The sequence below is a fragment of the Athene cunicularia genome (genome assembly GCF_003259725.1).
Source record: "Athene cunicularia isolate RWA chromosome 2 unlocalized genomic scaffold, athCun1 chr2_part1, whole genome shotgun sequence".
Classification (NCBI taxonomy): Eukaryota; Metazoa; Chordata; class Aves; order Strigiformes; family Strigidae; genus Athene; species Athene cunicularia.
The window spans coordinates 5,753,886-5,765,330 of NW_020799095.1; the positions used below are offsets into that span (position 1 = coordinate 5,753,886).

Below are 11,445 nucleotides of genomic sequence, written 5' to 3' on the forward strand. Positions count from 1 at the left end.
AAATTCTGTAAATTACTCACACCACTGTATTTGCACCATGAGCAGCTCACTAGTATTTATTTTGCTTTAAAATGCTGTCAGTATCTCATTACTACAGTTTTTCCAAGACAATTTAGTAGGATATATCTTTAAAATCCAGCTCAAATCTTTCAGATCAATAGAAAAATGTCTTACATTATTCAATCAAATGGCCAGCCCTGCCTTTTGATAACATTTATTTACTTTCACTTGAAAGAAGTACAATAAGCAGCACACATTTCAGTCCACTTATTGCAAAAAAAGAAAAAAAAAAAAAAGAGAAAGTCAACTGGATATTTATGATTATTTGAATTAAACCCCACATACTGAAGAGGCATTAAGAGAAAACAAGGCCTAGCTTTGATGGTGGATTACAAATGACATACATCACTTTTTACCTGTAGAAGGTACTCAAGCTTGTAGGAGAATTTTTGCAAGTTGACACTGTCATCTGTGATTGGTTCTCCTCCTTCTTTAAATTCTTTACTTAATTCAGTCACAGCATCTTTAAAACAATACACCAAAATGGTTAACTAGTGCAAGAGATATACAGCATCCATGAACAACTAGATAAATGGGTTTTATAACTGGACATTATGTATATGCATTTAGTTTCTTTCAGTCCAACTGTCTTAAGAAAACCACAAAAAGCTTACTGATATGGTTGCAATTTAACCACCTATAAAAAAACCTAGAGTTCAAGTTATGTCAATCTGTTATACTGACTACTTAAAAAAAGCAAAACCTCCTACTGACACTTAGCAAAAACTGGTAACAGACGATTGCTAACTGGTTCTTCAGCACAGGAAAGAGAAATAATTTTTGCTGTCTCATGCGCACATTAAGGTATTGCCACAGGACAAACAGAATTCTGATTAGAAAGGACAAAGCATGTAATCTGCTAAAGGGAATCAGTAACACGAGAACAGTCGTTCAGTCAGCACATTTATCTTCTCCATGCTTTATTCAGGAAGATTCAGCTTGTGCTGGTTACAAAACACAAATGGGAAAAATAATTTACATTAAAGTAAGGATACAGCAACTCCTCTTCCCTAAAACCTATACCCATAGTGGGTAAGAAAGTCTCAAATCAAAGCAAACTCTGCTGTTTCTCTGGATTCTCTGGCCCCAAAAGTGTGTACTTCTCAGCATCAGAAACTACTGATTCTGATCTTGATTTCCACTTGGTTTTGTACTTCTTTCAGGTGCCTGAGTGTGCCTTAGCTCCCAGTCCCACTCAATCCCCGCTGTGAACTAAAATCTCCTCTTGTTAGCAGGCACGTATATCTCCCTTTTATGTTACAGGAAGATCTAGATTCCCAGCTTTGGTGTATATTATACCTTATATTTAATAAAAATGTAAAGGAAAAATATCTGGATCTGGATATAGGCAGCTGATTAGGGCAGTGAGAGAGCAGGAAAATGATTATGGACCTGCTGTCAATTTTGTCTGAAATAGAGCTGTGGAAAATGAGGTTGGCTACTGCTAGGAAAGGACGAGTCAGGTGCACAGAAAGCACATTCCACTGCAGCAAGAACAACAGATCCAATCCTCAAACACTTTTCCTCTGAGTCTCCATTCCCAGTTATGTTTGGCCTCCTGTTTTCTTCCATTCCCACATTAGCAGCAACTCCACACCAGCCCTCCATCAAGGGAGGGCCTAAAAATCAGGCCCTCTCTCATATGAAGCCTTGTAACAGCACAATTCTACTCGTGTCAACAAAGTCCTAGCTCACACCGCACATCCTACACTTTTAATTACAAAACTTATTTCTAACCTTGTATGTTTAAATTTGCAGGATTTAAGAATTTAAGATCCTGAATAATGTACAGTACTTCTCGACAAAAATATTAGTCACATTACTACTGAGTACATGGCACATCTTGAACTGTGTTGCTACAATTGCTGCACAAAAGTGTTATACAACTGAAAACACAACTCCTACTCTCCATTATCTAAAATATGGAGGATGCAGTCCAGCATACAGAATGAATGTCTGCATGGCACTGTACCTTGCAAGTCCCTGATAATCCGCTGCAGCTGGCTTTCACCACTAGTTGCTGCCATCTTGAAGACCAAAGGAGCTCCCCTTCTGAGCTGTTAATCTTTTCATCCATCTAGATAAAAACAGCGGAGTTCATATCCTTGATAATCACTGGGTTGATGAAGATTATTCTTCTCTGAGACACCTGCAATTCTGTAAAAGTCAAAAATAAAATGAAAGTCTTCACTATCTCAAATGTGCAGAAGAGAGGTGCTTTGGCATTTTAGATCCTGTTTAGTAACAAATTCCCATAAGGCCAACTCTTTTCCAGGAGCCTCCTTTGTATTTCCTTCTAGATTTCACTTTCCATTTCAGTTATTTCTTCAGTTATATCTTTTAAAACTATTGAGCAAACCTCAGAGAGCAATTTTCTCTTGCTGGAATTACAACTCAGTCTTAGAGCCCAGCTCAGGTCGGCATTTCAGGGAATTCATCTTATGACCTCGAGGGAGGTTCTGATGACATCCCTCCCAAAACACTCTGCCAGATCTTCTCCACAGGCTGCAGAGTAAAAAGATACGACTCTTCCATTTCAGTAAGACTTTCAAGACACAGACAAGGCACAGGCCAAGGAGTCAAAAAAATGATGCATGTTTGGTTCTCTGGCATTGAAGCTTATTTTTAACTCATAAGAGCTACTAAAAGATTTAGTACTGGAGACTGATTTTTGCATAAGCACCATCTCTCATCCCCTCCTCAGAACCCACTGTTCCCAACACATGTAAGAGGACACCACTTTATTTTAAGCTCTGTTACAGCATCCCTGCCTGATTAAATATACCTTGCACCACCTCCCTGGCTTAGAACAATGACAAGTGAGTTATACCTAGCACTTGCAGAAAAATCTTTCCTTAATCAAAATTAATGAATTGAAATTAATTAAAGGCCTCAAACACTTTAGTAAAACAACCATGCCTGGGAACCCAAATTTTCAAACACTAACCTGGGAACAGTTGTTCAAAAAAGCCACATAGAAACCACGTAAGAAACTTACTAATCATCCTGTTCAAAGGTCATTCACAATTCTGCCTGCAAAGATACAGCCAAATTTTCAAGCAAGCACAACACCTAAAGTACTGAATCTTTAGAAAATTTGCTGTTACACTTCTGTGCTTTTCTTATCATCCAAGCTGAACTACAGTTAAGTTGTCATTAAAATCTTACATATTTCTGAAACAAAAATGTGATTAGATCAAATTATCTTATCTCCTTTCTCTCTTTTTCTTTCACTCCCAGAATAAGTAAATTAGCAGGGCTGAAGTAGGTGTATGAATGAATCTAAAGGACCATCTTTCCACCCTATGTATCAAGGTTATTGTTGATCCCATATTCTCTTCTTTTTTGAAATGGAGCAAACCTTAACATAGCCAGAGAGACAGAAACATGGTAAAGATAAAGAAAAGGCTTAAACTAGGCTTACTAGTGTGTTTCTCTTGATACCTGTGTTTTGTTACCTGCTAGTTTCCATTTCCATACTTTGATGGCAGTCATTACCTTATGACACAACTGTTGTGTGGACTGCATGCTGTCTGAAGGAGGGCCTTGGCCTGCAAAATCCCCACAACTGTGCTGCTTCAGGGAAAGAAGGCCAGCACAGCATAGACTGGCCAACCTTTCGTGGTGCCAAACACAATCTTTTTACCCTAGATCAACAATATCACATACCCAAGATTCTTATCTTGATTCTACTGAGTGATAATATAAAGTACCATGCTTCCTGGCAACTTGCTGAGTTTGGGTACCAATGAAAAAAAGCAAGAACAACAAACCCAGTGAGTCAATGTTTCCTCTAAGCAGGCACAGTAGTATCAGCCATATCTGTTCAGTTTGGTGACTGTTAGAGAAAGGAGCATATGTTAAAAGACTCTGCATTACGGGCAGTGGCAAGCCTCATACAATGGGGGAAAAGAGCAAAGACCAACAAGGACATCCTGCCTGTCCTTCCCAAAATCCAGAAAAAGTTCCAAATCAAGGCTCCAGAGACACAAAGACTATGTGAAAGGCATGCCAGGAAAACAGTGACCAGGCCAACCCGCAGGCATGTATAGAGAGGCTGGAAGAGGTGGCAGTTGGGAGCTGAGCCCTCATTTTGCAACAGCTAGCAGGCAGCAGGATGTGGGGCATCCTATGGCAGACAGGCACAGCATGGGACCGTGTCAAATGCTTGTTCCCAGCAGACTGCATAAGCAGGGATTTACTGGGGGAGGATTAAGGAGGTTTGGAGTTGTCCCAGTCCTACTAGCACTATGTAAGTGAGTTTGCCTGCAAGTCACAGATAAGTAACTACTGCATGTACAACAGCAGCACAGCGCAAGGGAAGGCAGCCTGTTCCCAGTGGGCTGATCTTGTTATGCCAAAGCAGCTCAACACATGCTTCTTCATCCCTTCCAGGGTCTCCTAGGCAGAATGTGTGAGCCCTGAACAGACACCACAACTCAGGTGAAGGCATGTAGCTGCACAGCCTACTTCTCTTCTTCACCTCCTCCCAATCACCTTTCTCCTCAGTACAGGGAGCAAAGTCTCACAGTCTCCCCCTTCCTTGCATCATCTTGCACCCATGAGACATGCATTTACTCCCTTCTTTTCCCAAAGGCGAAGGGGATCTTTCGACCTGGGCTATTGCCACCCAGAAGAATGTGCTGAAACTTTTTCCACCTGCCTTCTCCTCTGCAAAATGGGGAGACAGGTTACTTCTCCCTCCTGTGGTCCTTCCAGAGGTGTGGAAGGTGCAGAAAAAGGTGCAGAGCTCTCACCTCCTATGGCAAAGAAAGCTGACAATGTACCTTAACTGCTTTCCCAAGGTTTCAGAATAGGAAGAGTTTCTGTAAGCACCTGATCTAGTCCTTCCTGATCACAGAGCATTTTGCCCAGTATTGTTTTGAACACAACCCTTTTCCTCCAGCATTTACTATCCTATTATGAATGTCTGTAAATATCTGCTATGTGAGAACAGCATTATACATGTGTCAGGCACGAGTGACCTGCTTTGGGTCAAAAGCTTTTTAGATGATGCATCGTTACCTCTTACATAATAGCATTTGACTAAGGCCAATGGCATTAACTTGCACAAAACTGCAGAGCTGCAATGACATCAGTGCAGTCACACTAAGGACCTGGCATAGAGCGTGACAGAGGAGGCAAGACAGGGCACGTCGTCAGTCCCTCCTCGCACTCTTGGGCTGGGCCTGCTGATATCTGAAAGTGGCTGCTCCCTCTCCTGCTGGCCTAAGTAGCAGCATGAGGGTGAGAATCTTCTTTACAGAGAAGGATATCCTGGAGATTAAAGAAAGAAGCAAGAAGGAAACAGCTCACTTGCAGGAAAAGGAATGATTTACCTGAAGGGCAACGAGACACATACAAATCCATAAATAATGTTTTAATGACTATAATTAAATTGGTTAGTGGGGCAGCTACAATGACCTACTTTTAATCTGATTTCATAAAATTTCTCTTTGTGTTACTGTAGGCAAGTCTGCATCTCCAGCACCTACACTTTTTTCAATTCATTGGTCAATTTTGGCCAGCCTTGCCAGATATACTACACTCCTCAATGTGCAATCAGAACAGGAAGCTGAGAAGAAGTCCACAAGCAGTTTCTCTTCATTGATAAAACAGCTGCAAGTGAGACCGCTGTTATAGACTGATATCAGAGAATCCACTCCCCACCCAACTGAATTTTCATCTTACACTAAGAGTAGAGCTCACACTGCAGATTTGGTGTAATTCAGTTAAAAAGTAAATCTGATCTGCAAGACAAATTCACTGGAAACCAGGGTCCACTACTTTCCATTGCTTAAGGAAATATTTCATGTTAACATAACTACTCTGGTCTAGCCATTCCAAACAAGGGCTCTTCATCACATGGCCCCCACTGGTATCACAAGACCTTTAATTATCTGGTGCCTGCAATTCCATACCTTTTCACCCTGTATGAAACAAAACAGGCAAGCGAGGCTATTAAGCCAAATCCTGCATTCATGAGTTACAACAATTTTAACTGTGTTACTCCCTTGTGTGATGTGAACATGATTTGTCCCATAAACACAGATATTGACGATAACTGCAAGGCACAGTCTTGGAAAATGCATGGAAAAAACAACCTACCCGGTCATACAGCCGGGTACATGACACACTGACAAAAGTACACAGAACACAAACCTCATGGCAAAGATGAGGGAAGAACTAGGAAAAGGAAATCTCTACCTCTCAAGACCGTAACACCACTGATTTAGTTAAAAAACTTCATTCCAGTAACTGTCTGGAAAAAGTACTTTTAACTTGTTGCTGGAAACAGAGTCCCAGTAGAGTTTACTGCAGCTATGCTGCTAGCTTTTCTCATTTTGTACCATGCAGGTACATAAAGCTGCACATTCATAAAGCTGCAAAACTGTTTGCTGGAAATAAGGGTCTGAGGTGAACTGCAAAAAAGACAGTGTGACTCTGTCATGCACACGCACATGCTTTTACTGGGCAACTCAACCCTTTGTGCTTTAACACTGCGTGTAAAGATGTGTGACTGATAAAAACACACACTGGACTACATTAAATAGGACAATTAAAAACAAAAGGCAGGCACAGCCTGAATGTCAGCTAAGGTCTCCATTTGGAGTTTTGAAGCTTGGTTCCATTCCGAGAAGTGAAATTTTCTTGCTAAATTAATCTTCCCCCTTCATTTTCTACACCAACAACCCTTCCAAGTTACAAAAATATGGTTTTGGAGGAATACTTTTTATTTCTTTTACTACTTCAAACAGGAGACCACGCTGCAAGCCTGTGCTAGATTTCCTGCATGCTCATATGCACAAACCTTGTTTTGAAGTGTTTGGGGGTATAAACATTTAGTAACAAAACACATCCTGCAGAAACTGTGACCAGAAAAACAATTAGAGTATCGTAGCATAGCAGAAGGGAGTAACTAGATTAAGTGCATAAAAACATTCACGTATTTTGCAAATGCCTAGCAGAAAAGTAGCATGTTTAGAGTTAGGGACACTTTACAGTAAAGTCCTTTTGTGGGGAGGCCCTTGCACTCTCAGGGTATTTGCATTTTATAGCACAAGAACACAGACTAATGGCATTCACAAAATACTTCTTGCACCCCTAACCTGACAGGAGAGACTGACAAAAAAGAATCAGTCAGGTTTTGTAAAATCTTTGTGCAAACTTCCCTATTCTATGGACAACCAGCCTGCATTTCCCCCCCTATTCCTTGTACTTGCAAAGTATTCTTAGAAAAAGATCAAAACTAAGCAACAGATATGAGTATACAAGTGGCATGATAAGAACTCAATGAGACAGAGTTAAATTTTAACATTGAGTGGGGAAAGCTGGAAACTCTAACAATTTTTTTTTTAATGCTGCACCTACCAAATTGGACCTCCACTCTAAGACCTGACAAACCCCTTTAAAATGTTACACAGAACGTTGCCAAACAGGACAGATGCATTAGACCAGAGACACAGTTTCCTGATTTGGAGAATACAGTGCTTCATCTCTTGTTTTCCTCACATCACTAACTGTTGAACAACATGAACTCAAATGACCACTTTCCACAAACAACAATACAGGCATGAGCTTGTACGTGTCTCACAAAGAAAACCTTGTCTCAGCCCAGTCTCATGACGACAGAAGTTGCCTGTTTGAGGAAGCAGCAAGTTTACAAGGAGAAGAGCACTCTTCTGATAATGGGAATTGCACAAGTATCACTTTCAACAAACTCATCTGCCCTTGTTCCTTAGGTCACTCCAGACCTCGCCCCATGTCAGGAATCCTACACTGTGTTTACTAACATCTGCGAAGTAACCTAACCATAACTCTCCCAGAGACTTGCTTCTCAGCTGCTCCCATCCTATTTCACTCTTCCTGCTGCCTCAATGCCCTTGTAGTGAGTTGAAAAGATAGGTTTCATTCAAAAGTTAAAAGGTTTTTGCCCCCTTCACATTCTCATTCTTTCAAACCGTTCTCACCATGCACCCACGTACCCTCCCTGCCACAAAACCTACTCTTCCTCTCCATAACTCATGCAGTTATTTAAATCTCTCACACGTTCTTCAAGCCAGGCACCAGACACACCGATGCTACTCTGAGGAGCACCATATAGATACCTACAGAAATAGAAACACTGGAGGACTTCCAGCTGCAAAGGAGCATTGGTGATTCATGACACTCGACTCATTCACTGTACAAGCTCGGAATTTTAAAGAAATCTCATGTTTTTCAAGTCTCCAAAGTTGGTCCCTGAGCCTGCTTAACTTCCTTAGCAAGCTTGGCATGTCTAAAGCATCTCAGTCACATCTGAGACCTTGGGGACAGTTAAAAGCAACAACCATTACATCCTAACTCTGAATGGGGGCTTTCCTTAGCAGGATTTTTTACCTCTATCTACCATTCCACACTGACCTTCCAAGCTGAGGTATCAGAAGTAGTTGAAAAGGCTGCCTTCAACTAATGGTTTTGGGAAGTTGGTGGGTGGATGTTGAGACTTGCCCACTTGTAGCACTCCATCTGACCTCCTGCCAGCCAACAGCAGTGGTAGCTCCCTAGGGCATCTCCTGACCTATATGTAGTTCCCAGTGAACTAGCAACAAACAACACTGAAAATTACAGGTTTTGGCCACGCATAAGTAGATCAAATAGGAGGCAAGGCAAACACATTAAGCAAAAACCATGCTGAGACAGCCCGAACTGACAGGCCACTGAGTGAATCATGCAGCTCCAGAGCCAACAGCAAAAATTATTCTTTTCTTTCCTCTGTAGCAGGAAGCACAAAGTATTTCCTCTCCTCCTCTTTTTTCATGGATTTTCCAGTGAAGGTCACCATTTTGGGGGGAAGAGGAAATTTCAGAGTTACAAACCCCGAAGATTTAAAAGCCTTTGGAAGAGAGGCCTGTACGAGACTGCCACCGCTGAGCTGGTTGGGAACAGACAGGCTCACAATAATGAGGGCTTGGCATGAGCCCAGTTATTCGGGGATATCCTGATCCGACCTGTTCACTTTCAAAACCTAAGTTGTCTTACAGCAGTAGCAAGATCTTTCCTGTGCCCATCCTCCTTCCCAGAAGTAAATTAAATGTCATGGTGTATATGTTCAGGGGTTAACTGTTAACAAGAATCTTTGCTGAGATCACTATACCATCAGCAACCACAGAATACTGTGATGGACAAAATTATTAAATCAAAGGTAAGGTTGTACGAGCCAAGGCCCTGTGCAGCATCAGTTTTCCAGCACTATTCCAAGCATTGAGATTGAGATGCTGTACATAAAAGGTTCTGCTTCTTTCAGCAGTGTTACTAAGTGTGAAGCCTTCTTCTGAATATATTTGGGCAAAATATTTAAAATTACTATTATTATGGCATTTTTGGACACAACCAACCAACCACCACTCCCCAAACAAACTGGAATTACTACAGGAAAACATGAAAAAGAAACAAACGAGATACAAACTGCTAAAAAAGTTTCTTTGCATTGGCCAAACCAAAGTAAAACCATAGTAACATAAATAAAAATAATAACACATAACAATAAAAACACTTAGGGCTCTTACAGTTCCCTTCAGTTTAATAATCTCAACAACATCTAAAAAATACTACAAAGTTCAGTGTTCATTTGACAAATGGGCAACTGTTAATTTTTTTAATGTGATCAACTAAGAAAAACAGGTAACAAACCAAATTAAAAACAGCTTTCAGCACTATTTTTCCTTGAATCCATTATATATTTTCTGCAACTGTACACATACCTCTCTTTACATTTTGAGTAGCTTTCTCTCCCTAGTCATTCTGTTAGGTCTTGATCCCTCACCGACCAAATCTTAGCAGACCCTGGCCTCCAGGATGTTAGTATGAATTGCTATTCCTTTTATGTAACCCTCTAGCAGTGGATAGAGTACAAACACAATACACCCTTTCACAGTTATCAGATGGTGTACATAAGAAGCTCCTTTATGCATGAAAATCAGGGTCCATAACTGTCTCTTCAGAAATCGTGAAACCACGTTCACAATGAATACTCTCAAATATATATACTCCAGCAAGAAAGGCAAAACTGACTGTCTCTTGTTTCCATCATAGTATCTTAGATACAACGTTTTAACTGCAATGCAGTCTGCTAAATGTGAACGTTTGGAAACACTGAAACATCTGGAACATTTTTTAAATTCAAGCATTCCCATGAGGATCATTGGAAGAGTTCAGGAAGTTGCCTTATACACAATAATATCTGGAAAACATAAAATGCACTACTGCAAGACAGTTTATCTCTGCTGCATGTCCTGCAACATCGAATCACAACTGAAAACAAGAAAAACACCAACAGAAAACATGTCGCAATGTTGCTGACCTGACAGATTTTTTACCCTGTAAATTTAATCCCAGCCTGCCTCCATGGGCACGTGAAGTCAGAGCTGAATAAAATCAAACACCCACTTTCACTCTTCAACATTAAAGAGGCAAAAGCCTGGTACACCTCCCTCTTCGTTTACACTTGTAGTAACTCGGATACAAGCGAGAGGCTGAACCAGGGGCATGACACCTACAGCTGATGAACTCCATATGCCAAGCAAACATTTACACAGGCAAAAATCAGCAGGAGGCTGGGTGCAATGACCCGGGCAGAAAACACCAGGGCCCTGAGCTCCTAAACATGCAGCTGCAGAATTCACCCACCTCTGAAACACAGCACAGCCCCTCTACAGCCCAACTCACCACTGCTGGACCTCTGCCCGAGGAGAATCCAGAGCCCAGAGGCAGGCGGACGACCATTTCACTAAAGCCTTGATTTCTTTTATTTTTTTTTCCTCACTCGCTCTGGATTACTGGGATCAACGTAAACCGGAGGGCCGGCTGTAAACCCAGCATCTGCTCTGGAGACAGACCCAACCACCCCGCATGCCAGCAAAACTCTCCCTGTCCACCCGCCTGAGATTTGCCGACACAAGGGCAAAGCAGGATTAGGGCCGCGGCAAATATTTGCCTGTCAGCACTTTATAACGGTGAGGGCATGGACACGGGCAAGTATTTGGTTTCCAGCAGGGCCCCGGGTGCCTCTGCTCCTCCAGCAGCTGCCGTGACCCGCGGGGAGGACTCGGAGGGTCCGTTCAGGGGTAGATGACAGGGGAGAAAACAGAGGGGACTGGTTATGTCAGCCTAAAACCATGGATCACCAGGTGGAAACGATGACACCTAAGGTAGCCGGGCCTGGATGGCGGCCGCCACCCGCCCAGGCGCTGGCCCGGAGGAGCCGTCCCCAAAGGGCTCCCCGCAGCGCCCTGTCCCGCCGGGCCAGCGCCTGGGCGGGCATTAGCCACCATCCAGGCCACCCAGGGCCTGGGTGCGCGGAGCCGGTCACCCCACCGCGGGCTGAGGCGGACCCGCGCTCACCCC

At 42.3% G+C, this 11,445-nt stretch overlaps 1 protein-coding gene across 3 annotated transcripts in view; it reads right to left on the reverse strand.

Moving 5' to 3' along the window:
• Positions 1–10,987, reverse strand: part of FYCO1 (FYVE and coiled-coil domain containing 1) — a 51,015-nt gene extending 40,028 nt beyond the window's left edge. The window contains exons 1-3 of one of the 3 annotated variants that reach the window (XM_026841651.1): positions 10,768–10,987; positions 2,033–2,209; positions 417–523 (exon numbers count right to left, since the gene is read on the reverse strand). In XM_026841651.1, the coding sequence (XP_026697452.1) occupies positions 417–523; positions 2,033–2,087 (162 nt within the window). In that variant the 5' untranslated portion in view covers positions 2,088–2,209; positions 10,768–10,987. Of the gene's footprint in view, positions 1–416; positions 524–2,032; positions 2,218–10,767 lie in introns of all 3 variants that reach the window. The other 2 variants (XM_026841650.1, XM_026841652.1) reach the window with 2 other exon arrangements.
• Between the last annotated feature and the right edge of the window lie 458 nt (positions 10,988–11,445).